The 16,328-nt window shown below is 51.2% G+C and overlaps 1 protein-coding gene across 1 annotated transcript in view; it reads left to right on the top strand.

Moving 5' to 3' along the window:
• Positions 1–14,672, top strand: part of RRP1B (ribosomal RNA processing 1B) — a 30,175-nt gene extending 15,503 nt beyond the window's left edge. The window contains exons 8-15 of the mRNA XM_012002605.1: positions 1,869–1,963; positions 2,873–2,970; positions 4,095–4,114; positions 5,395–5,526; positions 6,125–6,849; positions 8,912–9,064; positions 10,061–10,124; positions 11,777–14,672. Of these exons, the coding sequence (XP_011857995.1) occupies positions 1,869–1,963; positions 2,873–2,970; positions 4,095–4,114; positions 5,395–5,526; positions 6,125–6,849; positions 8,912–9,064; positions 10,061–10,124; positions 11,777–11,970 (1,481 nt within the window). The 3' untranslated portion in view covers positions 11,971–14,672. The remainder of the gene's footprint in view (positions 1–1,868; positions 1,964–2,872; positions 2,971–4,094; positions 4,115–5,394; positions 5,527–6,124; positions 6,850–8,911; positions 9,065–10,060; positions 10,125–11,776) is intronic.
• The last annotated feature ends 1,656 nt before the right edge of the window (positions 14,673–16,328 follow it).

Raw genomic sequence — 16,328 nt, 5'->3', positions numbered from 1 at the left:
CAATCTCGGCTCACTGCAACCTCCGCCTCCCGGGTTCAAGCGATTCTCCTGCCTCAGCCTCCCAAGTAGCTGGGATTACAGACATGCACCACCATACCATGCCCGGCAAAATTTGTATCTCCCAGTTGGTCAGGCTGGTCTCGAACTCCCGACCTCAGGTATTCCACCCGCCTGGGCTTCCCAAAGTGTTGGGATTACAAGCGTGAGCCACTGTGCCCAGCCAAGAATCTTTAAAAGAAAGAAAAAATACTCTGGCCAGGCATGGTGGCTCACACCCATAATCCCAGCACTTTAGGAGCCTGAGGTGGGAGGATCGCTTGAACCTAGGAGTTGGAGACCAGCTTGGGCAACATAACAAGACTCTGACTCTATAAAAATTTTACAATTAGCCAAGCATGGTGGCACATACCTGTGGTCTCAGCTACTCAGAAGGCTGAGCTGGGAGGATCAGTTGAACCTGGGAGGTTGAGGCTGCCGTGAATCATGATCATGTCACTGCACTGCATCCTGGGCAACAGAGCTACCAGCGCCCCTGTCTCAAAAAAGAATGAAAGAAATAGTCTAGTCTGGGTGTGGGGGCTCATGCCTATAATCCTAGTACTTTGGAAGGCCAAGATGGGAAGATCACTTGAGCCCAGGAATTTGAGACCAGCTTGGGCCACATAATGAGACCCCCATCTCTAAAACAAAACAATAAAAAAAGAAATAGTCTGATTTTAAGTTTGTTGTAGATAACAGAGTTGACTAAGGACCTGGAGCAAGTGTTACATGGTCATGGGACCACATGGGAGTAGGCTCTGGGTCCCTGTGCTCCCCACATTTCTGTCAGCCTAACCTGGACACAGACTCTCTTCCGAGTGCAGTTCCAGACGTTCCCTCCCAGTTACGTTCATCAAATGCGTGCTGCACCTGCCCCATCCTCCCCAGGCCTCGCCCTGATGCCACACCACTAATAAGCTTAGAGGGTTCCAGAAACAGTACATGTTTAAGATAATTTTGAGTTCTCCTGAGTCTGTTTAATCTGCTTCTTCATAAGCTGTAACACTCTGAATGTTTTAAGTGCTAAAAGTTGTGTTAATATTGACTTGTGTTTCCTGAAGCATGCTCGTGAAGTGACTGTACTGCTGTGACAGGTTCTCACCAAGGCCCTAAACTGACCTGAGACTAGGGCCAGACTCCTGCATCCATGCTCCTACCCCTGGTGGTCCAGGGCGATACAGTGTCCCATCCGCTTGCCTGCGTCCCTGGACAGGAGCTTCCCATTCACCACAGCCTTCGTCCTAACCGGACAGTGTGTGGGGGAGGGAATCATCGAAGGCAGCAGGGAATTGGGGTTCTATGGGTGCAAAAGGCAAAACATGTGCTTTTTCCCAGACTTATTTCCATTCCCATAGCCTGAATAATCAAAATGTCCTGGGAAATTATAAATGTCTTTGCAGAGTTTTTCTCCTGAAAGAAATTTTCTTTCGTTTTTTATTTTTTTGAGACGGAGTCTCGCTGTCACCCAGGCTGGAGTGCAGTGGCGCGATCTCGGCTCACTGCAACCCCTGCCTCCTGGGTTCAAGCGATTCTCATGCCTCAGCCTCCTGAGTAGCTGGGATTACAGGCACCCGCAACCACGCCCAGCTAATTTTTGTATTTTTAGTGGAGATGGGTTTTCGTCATGTTGCCCAGGCTGATCTAGAATTCCTGGCCTCAAGTGATCCACCCACCTCAACTCCCAAGGTGCTGGAATTACAGGCGTGAGCCACCGTGCCCAACCCTCTTTTTTGTTAAGAGACACCTAATTAGACAGTGGCTTCTGTGGAAGTAGTCACTTCTGTGTATTTGATATGTCAAGAATTTGGTCTCTGGGTATATTTTGACAGCACTGGGCAAAAATCATTCCAGAAAAGATGGACTCAGTGATGAAAGAGGAAGAGATGACTGCGGAACCTTTGAGGACACAGGACCCCTTCTCCAGGTGGGTGGCAGTTGTTGCTTTTTATAGAATATGGATTTGCTGTGGAGTAGCCTGACTACAGAATTAGGGTCACAGCTAGTTAAGCTCTAAGGCCTGAAGTGTAAACTCCTTTTTAATCCCTTCAGTCACTAAATGTCACCTTCCTGAGAATAACCTTATTGGAGACAAGGAAATGTAAATACAATGGGGTTTTGAAAGAGATAGTAGCACTTATTTTGAATGGCTAAGCTTTGCTCTGTTCTCTACCACGGAGCCAGCTCTAGTGGCACTTGTCAAATAAAAAAAAGTTTGCCAAGTACAGATTGCAAATCTAGCTTCAGTTTAAAAAGAAGCACACCCTCCGGCCGGGTGCACTGGCTCACACCTGTAATCCCAGCACTTTGGGAGGCCAAGGTGGGCAGATCACCTTAGGTTAGGAGTTCGAGACCAGCCTGGCCAACACAGTGAAACCCCGTCTCTACTACAAATTCAAAAACAAATACAAAAACGCAGCCGCGCGCACCTGTAATCCCAGCTACTCGGGAGGCTGAGGCAGGAGAATCACTTGAACCCGAGAGGCTGAGGTTGCAGTGAACCGAGATCACGCCACTGCACTCCAGGCTGGGTGACAGAGACTGCGCCTCAAAAAAAAAAGCACACCCAGGTAAATTTTGTTGTGGGTACTCTATCACAATTAAAAAAAAAAAAAAAAAAAGAATTACTTACCCAGCTTCTCCCAAGAATAAACAGAACACGCATTTTTCAAAGGTAGTGCTTATGCTCCTGGTGGCCAAGTCCCAGCACATGCTTGTTTAGCCTGTCTGTTGCCAAATGCTTCAGTAGGGGCTTCTCTTACTAGCAGATGTAAATGTCGAAGTCAGGCATTGTTGTTTGGCTGCAGACTTATGTTTAGTTTCTCTTCCTGCCTAGTTTGACTATAAGGCTGTTGCTGATCGACTCCTGGAAATGACCAGCAGGAAGAACACGCCCCCCTTCAACAGGAAGCGCCTCTCCAAACTCATCAAGAAGTCAGTGACTGGAGGGAGGGTTCTGACATCATCATTCCTTTAGTTCCCATCTCCTGGTGTGGGACAAGCCATCTGCATGCTTATCTTTTTTCTTTCTTCTTTTTTTGTCCTTTAATGCATTTGTGCATAGCAATGTAATAGACACATGTAAACTGAAAAGCTTAATGGAAACAGCAGTCCCACCCCTCAGGTTCCATTCTCCCAGTGCAGCCATACTCATCTCTTAGCTGCCTTAGAGTGATGTGAAGTCTATTCATGTGTGAAATGAACCAACCAGAAACTGATGTGAAGCTGCTATTTAGGTGTCTTCTGCTGGTGTGCTACTGAGATAGATAGGGTTAATTCTTTACCTCTCCCCTCCCTCCCATGTGGCTATGCCAAAAGTGTTAGTTAATTCAGCTGTCAGTGTTGACATCCCTCTGATCATAGTGACATGATGACCTGGAATTCACGGAGGGCCTCATGCGTGGCTTGCTGTCATCGGTGACAACTGTCTGATCACACTCTAGGAGCCGGGCACTGCTCTGAGCACTTTGCATACATTCAAGTATTCCATGTTAAGCCCCCAGAAAGTAACTCCTGTAGTTCTGCCCATTTCCCAGCTGGGTTCCCAGGGCACAGGGTGGTCCTAGCTTGCCCGAGGTCCCTGCCATCCAGTGTCTCCTCCCCCGTGCACCTGCCCACACTGCGCTTCGATGCTTCTTGTTTGTTCTAATGCACAAAAATTGTGTAAAGCAAAACACAGCTTTGCCTTTCTCCACTGAAGAATTGAACATAAGCAGAGATCTAAGCTATTTCTGCCTTCCGAAACAAAAAATTGAATTTCTTAGTTTGATTTGGGTGTGCCAAGGTGCATCTTTGGCCCGCCATGTCCTTGCTGGTATTGACAGTAACCGAGGGCGGCACTGGCCTTGAGCTTTTTGGCCTTTGTATTGCACCACCTTTCCCTCACGGAATTTCCTGTCTAGCCTCCCCTCCTGGAGGAGAACGTGAACTAACAAATATTTAACTATGGCTTGTATTTTAAAAAATAAATACATATGTCTACAGAAGACAGAAGGGATTTCTTTATGAACATTTGTTACTGTTTTTTAATTTTTTTTATTTTTATTTTTTATTTTTAGATTCCAAGACCTCTCTGAAGGTGAGGTGCGCCGAGAATCATCATTCACGGTGTTTTTCATGAATATGGACCCCACTGGGGGCGTTGATGCCAAACGCTGAGAAACAAGATTGAAAGAACTTTACTGAAAGCCTCTAATAAGAAATAATAGTCCTCAGCCCAGGCAAAATAGCGAGGCCTCATATCTACTAAAAATGAAAAAATTAGCCAGGCATGGTGGCGTGAGCCTGTAGTCCCAGCACTTGGGAGGCTAAGAGGGGAGGATCACTTGAGCCCAGGAGGTCCAGGATACAGTAAGTTGTAATCACGCCACTGCACTCCAGCCTTGGTGACAGAGCAAGACCCCAACTTTTTTTTTTTTTTTTGAGACAGAGTCTCACTCTGTCACCCAGGCTGGAGTGCAGTGGCCGGATCTCAGCTCACTACAAGCTCCGCCTCCCGGGTTTACGCCATTCTCCTGCCTCAGCCTCCCGCGTAGCTGGGACGACAGGCGCCTGCCACCACGCCCGGCTAGTTTTTTGCATTTTTTTTTTTAGTAGAGATGGGGTTTCACTGTGTTAGCCAGGATGGTCTCGATCTCCTGCCCTCGTGATCCGCCCATCTTGGCCTCCCAAAGTGCTGGGATTACAGGCTTGAGCCACCGCGCCCGGCCAAGACCCCAGCTTTTAAGAAAGACAGACTAGCCTTTACCTAGTCATACCACAGTACAGCCATGGGAAGTGACACAAGCCTAGGGCCCCCTGCAGCTTGCCCACCTTCCTGTCCTGGGCTCTCCCCTAACCGCCAAAGTGAGAGGGCAGACTGCTCTCATGTGTGGATACTGCGATGTTTTGGTTTGGTTTTTATTGTTTTAACTAGATGGATTTGCAGTGGCCTAGGAAGGTTTTAATTGGATACTCTGTGAAGGTAAAATGTAATTTCTCAGGATCCCTTTCATTTGCTGTTACGTTTGGACAAGTCAGTGAAGTCACCCCATACCCCTCATGCACTAGGGACACTTGGAATTGGGAAGGGCACCAGTGAGCTGGTTGGAATGCAGAGACCACATTAGCCAGGCCCCCAGAGTCCAGCCATGGAGGGTGTCACCGAGGGCTTGTGATCCCTTGCCTTGCCTTGGTTGAGAAACACACAAAGCTTTTTTAAGTCTGTAATTCCTGTGTCAGCGGCGCTCAGGTTTGGGTGGGAGAAACAGTGAGGAACGATGATGATGAGGCAGAAATTGGGAGGGGGGTCTTAGGCCCCTGGGGCAGCAGACTCTCGAGCGCCTGGGGAAGCTGACAGTGTGTCACTCTGGCATCTAGGAAGCAGTATATCTCAACTGAGTTTTGCGGAGGACATTTCTGCTGATGAAGATGACCAAATCCTCCGTCAAGGAAAGCATAAGAAGAAAGGAAATAAACTTTTAGAGAAAACTAACTTGGAAAAGGAGAAAGGTAAGCTGTAAAGCTGAAGAGAAGGGCCCTTCTCTTGAGGGCTCATGACTGAGCCCTTGGGGAGCGGTGTGCACCATGGAGGCATCAGAGACTTGAGCTCGTGCCGTCACAAAGCATTAGCAGAACCTAAAGCTTCGGTTTGTAATGGCTGAGAGGTAAAGGTGGGTTACCAAGTGTTCTGCTGTTTCAGTGGAACCGTGTCCCCACCTCACCCCGCTCACGTCCGCCTGCTCCCCAGGGCACCTCTGCAGGGAAGCAGGAGCTGCAAGGAACACTAGGTGGGCAGCTGTTTGATGACCAGTCTAGATCTATGGTTTTTACCTTTGGGCCCTAAAATTAGTGGAAATCGGACTATTTCAGTTCCATGTGTGTTTATAAATGGACAAAAGGAGGGCTTCCAGTCACGGTCGGGAGTGGAGGAAGTAGGACCAGACGACAAAGGTAGTGGGCACACCGAGTACTTCAAGGGAGACAGAAACTCTCCTGGTGGTAGAATGTCAGGAAGTTGTGTCCGCCGATCATACTGTCTCAGAATCACCAGCAGGACTCTGGCCCAGCCGGCACTGGGAGGCTTATTGATGGGTTTCTGTCTTTTTAGGAAGCAGAGTCTTTTGTGCCGAGGAAGAGGACAGTGAAAGCAGTCTTCAAAAGAGAAGAAGGAAGAAGAAGAAGAAGCACCACCTGCAGCCTGAAAGTCCAGGCCCAGGGGATGCAGCCCCGTCCCTGGAACAGAACAGGGGCAGGGAGCCTGAGGCCGCTGAGCCGAAAGCCCTGAAGGCACGTGTGGCCGAGCCAGGCGCAGAGGCCACATCCAGCACCGGGGAGGAGAGTGGCTCCGAGCATCCTCCAGCCGTCCCCATGCACAATAAAAGGAAACGACCGCGGAAGAAGAGTCCAAGGGCCCACAGGGAAATGTCGGCATCAGCAGGGTTGCCCCCAGAGGACATGTCTCAGAGTGGCCCCAGTGGCAGTCATCCTCAGGGACCTAGAGGGTCCCCAACAGGTGGAGCCCAACTCCTAAAAAGGAAGCGGAAGCTTGGAGTTGTCCCTGTCAATGGCAGTGGCCTGTCCACGCGTGCCTGGCCTCCACTGCAGCAGGGAGGCCCTCCCACAGGCCCCGCGGAGAGGGCGAACAGCCACACCACCCTGCCCCAGTGCAGGAGGCTGCAGAAGAAGAAGGCAGGGCCTGGCAGCCTGGAGCTCTGTGGCCTGTCCAGCCAGAAAACAGCAAGCTTGAAAAAGAGGAGGAAAATGAGAGCGATGTCAGACCTGGTAGAGCACAACGGGGCGCTGGAGTCCGAAGCCAGGCAAGCCCAGGCTCTGGTAAGGTGGGAGCACCCGCAGGCCAGCTCGCCACGGAGGCGCTCAAACGCGTCCGGGGGAGCTCCACTGCCTCCTGAGAGGAAGGGTGGGGGCCGGCGGCCAGGTCTCTGGACTCAGCAGCAGTTAGAATAGGGCATGTTCACAACAGCCTTCACTGAGGAGGAAATCACAGGTGACCAGTACTTCGGTTCTCCTCATCGGTCACCTTCACTCCCCCAGACCACATGTTTGGGTTCGGGAGGGCCCGCTCTGAGCTGGGAAGGTTATCCATGGGCCAGGCACTGCTGCCCCAGCGTGTTCAGGCCAGTCTAGGCCTCTGTGGAAGGCGGGTCTGGTTTTCTTCATCAGCCCGTGGCCAGTCCAGGCCCCTTTGGCAAAAGAGGAAACCCAAAATTCTCTTGCCTCACTGACCTTCTTTTCTATATTCTTCTCTTTTGTTAGCTCCGCGCCCCCCCACCCCACTTCCCTGCCAAAGAAACTTCACTAGCCGGACCACTTATCTTCTTAATGGAGAGATTTTCCTTCCCCTTGGATCTCTAGAACCAGATAGAAATGAGGAACCAAGCTGTTGATCTGGTTTTGGGTCTGGCTCTGCCACCCAGGTTGGAGTGCAGTGGCGCAATCTCGGCTCACTGCAACCTCCACCTCCCAGGTTCAAGTGATTCTTCTGCCTCAGCCTCCCAAGTAGCTGGAATTACAGACAACATCACCATGCCTAGCTAATTTTTTGTTATTTTTGTAGAGACGGCATTTTGCCTTGTTGCCCAGGCTGGGCTCAAGCAGTCCACCAGCCTCGGCCTCCCAAAGTGCTGGGATTACAGGTGTGAGCCCCTGCACTTGGCCCTGATCCGCTTTTCACACCACCTGTGGGTGCACTGGGCTTCCAGGCCAGGGCCAGCAAATGTAGTTTCACTGGAACAAAGCCACATGCACTCGTATGTGCAGGTCCATGGCCACTTTCACACTGCAGCAGCAGGGGCAAGCGGTAGAGACAGGGACCTGTGGTCTGCAAAGCAGAAAATAACTCTGCCCTTCACAGAGTTTGCACACCTTGGTCAGATCTTGCTTTGCGAACACCGCTTTGTGGAGGTTGTGACATCTCCTTTGTTGAAGTGGACACGTGTGGACCTGGTTAAGTATTGGTTTGGGGCTAACAGTGTCTGCAAGTGGCTAGTGAGTGAGTTTATGGTCAGGAAAGCCTTACCCAGGGGAAGCAGTGCACTGAGCCAGACGGCAGGAGGCCCATTTCTAGCCTCGAGTCTCTCCTACCTCACAGTGCCTTCATCTCCCTGGACTGCAGCCTGTCCCTCATACCCTCAGTGCTGCTTCCTCACCAAGAGGGCCAGAGATACTGCCTTTCTTGCCGTCTTCTCAGGCCCCTGGCAGCCTGTTGTAAAGAGGATGGGGTGTTGCTCAGTCAGTCCCAGGGTCGAGGGAAGCTTTCCCCTGCCACCGCTCCCGGCGGAGGGAAGGCGCACAGGAGAAGCTCCTCAGGCTTCCCTGCCCTCCAGGCGGCACACTTGATCCTGCCAGAGCCACCCGTGTGTCGTCAGTGGCACTGGGTTTCCCACACGTCTGAGAGCCCAGAACGAGACCCGGTCTCTCTCTGGGTGGCTGTGAGTCGCTGCACACCCAGTGAGTGTCCTGGGCCTGCCTGTGAGGGACCCACAGCCCCCATATGGGCATCACTGCCCTCCACACCAGGCTGCCAGGGCAGTGACGATTCAGCTACAAATGGGAGAGTGAATTATTCTCTAACAGATTGGCTTTGAAAGGCTGAAATCCTCAATTTGAAGATGAAGATAAAAGTGGGTCCTTACTCTGAGAAGGCGTTTTCATCGCCCCTCTTGGCATGGTGCCATGATAGGTGGTCGTGTTGTATGTGAAGCCTGAGCTCTGCTGAATGGAAGGGCTGTCTGCAAGCGCAGTGCAGAAAACTGCAGGCTCTGGGGTGGGCTGGATCCGCTGTGGGGCTCGGCCTTCCCCTTCTGTGTGCGTGGGCAACACAGCAGGCTCTGTTGTCTGACCCCTCCTCTCTGCTTCTCACCCCTCGCTCACATAGGGAAGCAGTGGGACTTTCAGTTCCCTGAAGAAGCAGAAGCTGAGGGCAGAAAGCGACTTTGTGAAGTTTGACACCCCCTTCTTACCAAAGCCCCTGTTCTTCAGAAGAGCCAAGAGCAGCCCTGCCACCCGCCCCCCAGGCTCTGCCGTCCAGGTGTGCACCCTCCCCAGAGTGACACAGCACGTTTCACCACAAGGGCACAGATGGGCTTGAGCTGACAGTGCTTCCCATGCCAGGCCTGGAGTCCCACTGTGGCCCTCTGAGCCTGCCCACAGCAGACAGGTTCCGCAGCCAGGGTAGCATGAGGTCTGGGTGGTCTGGGACCCACCCTGAGGGATCGCAGTCAGGAAGGGGACTTTGAGGGACGGCTCATCCACACATTCTGCCTCCCAGGGCTTCCAGCTCAGGGTTTGCAGAAACCAGTTTTCTCGTGAAATATCACAGTGTTAATACGTAGGTGGTACAGGTCAGCAGGAGGTCCACACTTCTAGAAATGTGGGTCAGAGCAGGAACTTGAGGAAGTGCTTCCTAATGCAGGCTGGATCCGCTTCCGGGAATGTGAGTAGGAAGAAGATCGTTGATTGTGGTGAACGGTTAGAATATGCAGATAGCTTGGAGTCCTTGTGCACGAGAAGCTGGGAACTGTGTCCATTGTCCACTAAAGTGAGATTCCATTGTAGCCATCTCATTGATGTCATAGAGTCTTCAAGCTAGAACTTCAGAACTCTCCAGCAAAAGGCAGGGGAGTCTTGGCATTTTTCCTCATGGGTCCTCAGTGGTGAACTGTTTCTGGACAGTTCAGGCATCTTCACTGTTGCCTTTCTTCCCTGGATCGTAGAACCCTGTGGTGGTGATGAGGCTGTGACCGCAGATGGGCCAAGAGTGCCAGCACCACTGACCCTGGGCCGGGGGAGGCGCGCGTGGGACACTGAGAAAGACAGAGGGCGGTCCTGGTGAAGCCCGACAGCAGGGTTGGTTTCAGTCTTGGCCGTGGTCCCTTTGGCCTCTCCCTATATGTGCCACTCAGTAAGCAGCAGTGTGGGCGACGTCCCCTCCAGGGCAGGTTCTCCAAAAAATCCTGACAGGGAGACTAAGTGCCTCTGTTGTACTTGCATTACTCCTTTTGTTCCTGTTATTTCTCTTCTGCAGCTAAACAAGACACCGTCCAGCTCCAAGAAAGTCACCTTCGGGCTGAACAGAAACATGACTGCAGGTAAGTGGGTTTTGCCGGCGGCAGGCTTCTCTGGAGCACAGCTGCGGCTCCTGGCGCGGCTCGCAGCCTGGTTCCACAGGCGCTGAGGGGAGAGTGGGGTCCGAGCTCCTCACTGCCCATTTCTTTCTTTTTTCTTTTTTTTTTTTTTTGAGACAGAGTCTCACCACTCTGTCACCCAGGCTGCAGTGCAGTGGCAAGATCTTGGCTCACTGCAACCTCCTCCTTCCCCTCCGCCCGGGTTCAAGTGATTCTCCTGCCTCAGTCTGCCAGGTAGCTGGAATCACAGGCGCATGCCATCACGCCCAGCTAATTTTTGTATTTTTAGCAGAGATGGAGTTTCACCATGTCGGCCAGGCTGGTCTCAAACTCCTGACCTCAGGTGATCCGCCTGCCTCAGCCTCCTAAAGAGCTGGGATTACAGACATCAGCCACCGAGCCCAGCCCCTCACTGCCCATTTCTGAGTCAGAAGGAAGCACCTGTGTGTCCCTCGTCCTCAAAGGGCTGTGAGTGGGGTGCCAATGGTGAGCGGGCAGCCAATTGCCTGGGACCTCTTAAGAGAGGCTACCTGGAGAGACGTGATCCAAAAAGCTGTTCTCCCAAGTGTCTTTCTAAATACTGAAAGCCGTCCCACAGAGAGGCCATTTGAGATTGTAGTGATCCATCAGCTGTAGCTGTCTCTGCCAAACTTCGGAACAACTTGCTTCCTGGGGGACGGAGAAGGGTAACCCCTATCTTGATACTTTTCATATCGGTGCCATCCATTCGAGTTGCTTTTACAAAGGAAACCAAAGTTTTAAAAAGTATTATAGGCCAGGCGCAGTGGCTCACGCCCGTAATCCTAGCACTTTGGGATGCCAAGGTGAGCAGATCACGAGGTCAGGAGTTCCAGACCAGCCTGGCCAACGTGGTGAAACCCCATCTCTACTAAAAATATAAAAATTAGCTGGGCGTAGTGGCAAGAGCCTGTAGTCCCAGCTACTCAAGAGGCTGAGGCAGGAGAATTGCTTGAACCCAGGAGACAGAGGTTGCAGTGAGCCAAGATCATGCCTCCGCACTCCAGACTGGGTGAGACTCCATCATCGCAAAAAAAAAAAAAGTATGATAACGAATTTAGGACCTGACTCTTGTTGGGAACTGCAAATAATTTTGTGTGTGTGTATGTGTGAGTGTGTGTACATGTGCCAGTATGTGTGTGTGTGCGTGTGCATGCACAAGTGTGTGAGCGTGTATGTTTAGGGAAAAGAGACTCTCGGAGAGCCTGAGGAGCTCACCCAGCCTTTACAACTGGATGAGCAGGACGAATCCTGCAGCTCCACATAGCACAGATTCGTCCCAGACTCAAATGCCTAGTTCACTCATTGTCCAGAACACCCCCACCCTCAATGTTCAGCCTTGCAGGAGCCACCCTACCAGCAGCTCCCCTTGGTCTGTACAGGCGGCCTTGGGAGGGTGAGTTGAGGCAGGGGACATGGCCTCACTGCCCTCCTTCCCTCAGAAGGCTCCCAGGCCTGCTCTCTGCAGGACCTTGAGATGGCCCTGCTTCGTCCTAGCAAATGGGCAGGGTTGGCACCCAGGCAGGACACTGTCCGAGCTGTTGGAGGGACAGCTGTTGGACCTGCTTAACATGGGGCCTTGCTCTCATTTGGGACAGAATTCAAGAAGACAGACAAGAGTATCTTGGTCAGTCCCACGGGCCCTTCCCGAGTGGCCTTCGACCCTGAACAGAGGCCCCTCCACGGGGTGCTGAAGACCCCCACCAGCTCACCTGCCAGCTCACCCCTGGTGGCCAAGAAGCCCCTGACCACCACACCAAGGAGACGGCCCAGGGCTATGGATTTCTTCTGAGGGGCAGCAGAGTCCCTTGTAAAAGACTGCTTTTGTACAGAATACGCTATAAATTATACCTTTAAGAATGTGGGGCCTTTTTTATGATTTTCTAAGTTCCCGTAAGTTGTGTGCACGAGGTTCTGAACGTGCCCGCGGGCTGCTGCGTCCTGGCCCCTCTGTAGCGGCTGCGGGCGTCTTGGTTGAATCTTTTGCTACAAACCATGTTTGTGTTCGAGCTCTCCAGGATTTAACATTTTTGGGTAACCTCAGTGATTCCCGTTGGTGTAGGAAGTGAGACCCTCCCTGAAGCTGAGGAGAGCACGTTGGTCGGAACTTTAAATCCGTCAGTGCTGTTGGTACATGAGAGGTGGAATTGCACTTCCTGTTGAGCTCCCAGTTCTGCAGAATTTGGTACTCATTCCTGTATTTGCTGTACTAAGTTGGTTTCTGTTAGTCTGAACAATCTGTTTTCTTTTCAAAGCATGTGGGGCTTGATTGCCATGTTCTGTGGGTGTTCGGCAGGTTACCGATGGGGAAGATTCTTGTCACAGAATCAGCAATACCATAGTTTTTCTACATGTGCTCAGCTGGGGGTGTGGACAGGTAGGGGTGAGGAAAGAAGAGGCTCTGTGTTCTGGGGGCTTTTTCTTCTCCTCCCCGCTACCCGGTTTCCCTCCCTGTTTTCCTACCTCTACGGCAAGCCCAAAGTGTCTTCTCGGGAGGCCAGCGCAGCCCCCAGCTCTTACCCAGGTCCCCGCCCCGTGCTGAGCCCTCTGCTGAGGTCCTCGCGTGGAGCATACTCATTCCTCCAAGCCCTTGCGTCTCTCTCTCTCTCCATCCACGTTCCAGCCGAGTCACTGCCTGACCGGCTCCAGGGCAGCTCCCCATCTTCCCTGGAGGCTGCCGTGCGTATCTGGAGCCTGCGCTCCCGCTCCGCGACCTTTCCTCTCAAATGCGGAAGCGAGCACTTAAGAGTTTAGACAATTCTCCTGCAAGTTCGTGACAAACACGGGCGGAAGGCACTCAGGCTTTCGTTGGGGAAACAGAAATGAGGCCTTCTTTTGAGCAGCGATTGCTCGATCTGTTTGAGAAAGCGTCTGACCTGGGCGTGAGAGCTGGAGAAGCTGCAGATTCAGAGTGAGCGGCTGCGGAGGAGAGCCGCCAAGGCTGCGCGCCTTCTCCATGCTCCCGCAGCTCCCGCCTGCGCAGCAAGAGGGCACGGGCGCACGGTTTGGGCTGCCGTGCTGCTCTCCCAGCCAGCCGCGCTCTGCTCAGGCCTGGAGGTGAAAGCCGCCTGCCTCCCGTTATGCGCCCCATACAGGAGCCCCGGTTTTTCACCAAAAGCCGGCCAGTGCCCTTCTCCACTGCTGCCTCCCAGCAGAGGGCCCCAGGTTCTCCAGGGTTCCAGCTGTGGCTTTGGACAACGTGGCTTCAGTCCCTGGGGTTGCAGAGCTGCATTGGGTTTACCTCGGTCTCATTCGCTCACGGAGCCAAGGGCGGGTTTCACCTGGGAACATCAGACTGACTTGCTGGCGTCAAGAGCAGTTACTCACTGATGAAGGCCCTGGTGAGAAGAAAGCACTCACTCTGTTCTTCGCCTACTCTGTAATCGTTTTGTCATGACGAGCCATGAAAAAATTAATTAACTTGTGCTGTTAAATCGTCACTGTAATGAGGTCTTACGTACGACATACCTGTGGTGGCTGCATGGTTTAATAGCTGCATTGGATAGGATCCTCACGTCACATTCAGAACCAAAACTGACACAGTGAAACAATTAAGGTGAGCACATATTTTTAACTTTTCTTTTTTTTTTTTTTTTTTTTTTTAGTTTCATTCCTCCTAGAATATTTTTCTAACAATTTTTATTTCAGCTTTAAAGATGGGTCATATAGCCAAAGGGGCCATATGATCCAACATTGCTGAGATGTCTTAAGACATTCTAAGGCAAAACTGGCACATTTGTTCTGCAGACTGTTGCAGGAATGTTTCTTCCTAGCATTTCTATATCATCTGTCCATTCTGAGGAGCCAGTGAATGCCCCATAAACGCACCTCCTGTCAAAACCACGCCTGAGAGGTCCGGGCCGGGAGTGACAGGGTGCTTAGATTCTGTTGGTCCTTCCCTCATTCTCCGAACTTACTCCTTTTTATGGGTAAGTCAACTAGGTTTACAGTCCCTTATTTTTAATGCCGAAGTTTTGACAGCAGGAAGAAAACAATTTTTTAAAAATTCTCATTACATAGACACACAAGAATATGTCACATAAAGAAAATGTGTTTAGAATACCAGTTTTCTATTTAAGCATGATATTTTCCTAAGTAAAATTGCCAAGTGGACTTGGAAGTCCAGAAAAGAAAATAATTTAAATTAATGCTGGTGATCTTAATAATATTTTGTAAAATGGTGCCTCCCCCTTCTCCATGGTCTGGTCAGTTTTGCACAGTTAGGCGTCTGACTTTACAAGTTTGTTGTCCTTTCTAATTTTGACTGAACTGAAAGCACAAAGAAGACTGCACAGAAAATCTGGAAACAGTTGCAAGTGTTGGGAGGATGATGAAATCGAGCTGTCTTTTAACTTTTGTATGTGTTTTCTCAGAATTTGCTGGACTGTGCTGGCAAGGGCTTTGTTTACGATCAAATTGTACTAGTGTCTGCAGGGTTTGTCAGTACTCGTCAAAGCCAAGTCCAAGTAAAAAAAAAAAGTCTTTGCCCTCCAATTTGTGTTTGATGTTGACTTTCAGTATGCGCCAAAAACAGGCCTCTGGGAGCTATTCCAGAGCAGCAGAGTTCGGAAGGTGTTGGTCGGGTTTGAAAACAAGACTCTGGGTACCATTCTCTTCATCACCATCTGCTGCTGCCAGAGTCGGTGGGGCACTGCTCGGCGCATCTTCTCTGAGTGCTTGAAGAAGGCCTGACTGCACACACATGCTCATCATTGTGTCTAAAACACCACCCACAGGCCTGCGCTTGTGACGAGGAATGGAGAAGTGCCAGTGTCCTGGGTGGAGATCCCCCACTGCAGCCCGGAAACTGAGGCGGGCACAGGGGGCTACAGCCAGGGTGAGGCGGGCACGGGGGGCTGGTACCCAGCACACTGCCTATTCCAGCCAGGGTGAGGCGGGCACGGGGGGGCTGGTACCCAGCACACTGCCTGTTCCAGCTAGGGTGAGGCGGGCACGGGGGGGCTGGTACCCAGCACACAGCCTGTTCTGGGCGTTGGCAGTGGGTGTGGTCAGTGTCGGGCAAGCAGAGTACAGGCATGGTGCAGTCTTTATAGGCACACATTCCCTGAAACAACTTTTCCACCTGTACTTTGGATCCCAGACAAGTCCACACACTGAACAAGCAAGCAAACAAAAACAACCCCTGGGCCGGGCGCGGCGGCTCACGCCAGTAATCTCAGCACTTTGGGAGGCCTAGGCGGGCAAGTCGCTTGAGTCCAGGAGTTTGAGACCAGCCTGGGCGACATGGCAAAACCCTGTCTCTACATTTAAAAAAAAATACAAATAATCAGGTGTGGTGGCATGCACCTGTAGTCCCCGCTACTTAGGGGGCTGAGGCAGGAGGATTGCTTGACCCTGGGAGGTCAAGGCTTCAGTGAGCTATGATTATACCACTGCACTCCAGCCTGGGTGACAAAATGAGACCCTGTCTTGAAAAAAGAAAAAAGCCCTAGGGAAAGAAGGAAATCTGTTGTATTATTAAAAATGTCCAGTTTTCAACGAAGTTAAGACATTCAGGGAAACAAAAGAGTGTCACATACACAAGGAGCAGCAGAGAAGCAATAGACACTGGCTTGGAGGATGCCCAGGCGCCGGTCTTAGCAGACGGACTTACAAGGAACAGAGGCAATAGACACTGGCTTGGAGGGCGCCCAGGTACCAGTCTTAGCAGACTTACAAGGAGCAGAAAGGCAATAGACACTGGCTTGGAGGGTGGCCAGGTGCCAATCTTAGTAGACAAACTTCAAACAGCCATTATTAATATGTTCACATCACTGAAGGAAATCATATTTAAAGAAATACAAGATGGGGTCGGGCGCGGTGGCTCACGCCTGTAATCCCTGCACTTTGGAAGGCCAAGGCAGGTGGATCACTTGAGGTCAGGAGTTCAACACCAGCCTGGCCAACATGATGAAACCCCGTCTCTACTAAAAATACAAAAATTAGCCAGGGAGGCTGAGGCAGGAAAATCACGTGAACCTGGGAGGCAGAGGTTACAGTGAGCTGAGATTGCACCACTGCATTCCAGCCTGGGCAACAAGAGCGAAACTCCTGTCTCAAAAATAAAAATAAATGAAAGAGAATATAATGACAGTGTCTCATCAAATAATACCAATAGGTTTTTTTTTTTTTTTTTTTTTTTTTTTTTTG

The sequence above is a fragment of the Mandrillus leucophaeus genome, unplaced genomic scaffold (genome assembly GCF_000951045.1).
Source record: "Mandrillus leucophaeus isolate KB7577 unplaced genomic scaffold, Mleu.le_1.0 Scaffold69, whole genome shotgun sequence".
In the NCBI taxonomy this organism is placed as follows: Eukaryota; Metazoa; Chordata; class Mammalia; order Primates; family Cercopithecidae; genus Mandrillus; species Mandrillus leucophaeus.
Note: the sequence above shows the minus strand (reverse complement) of the source record. Positions and strands in the feature narration are given on the sequence as shown.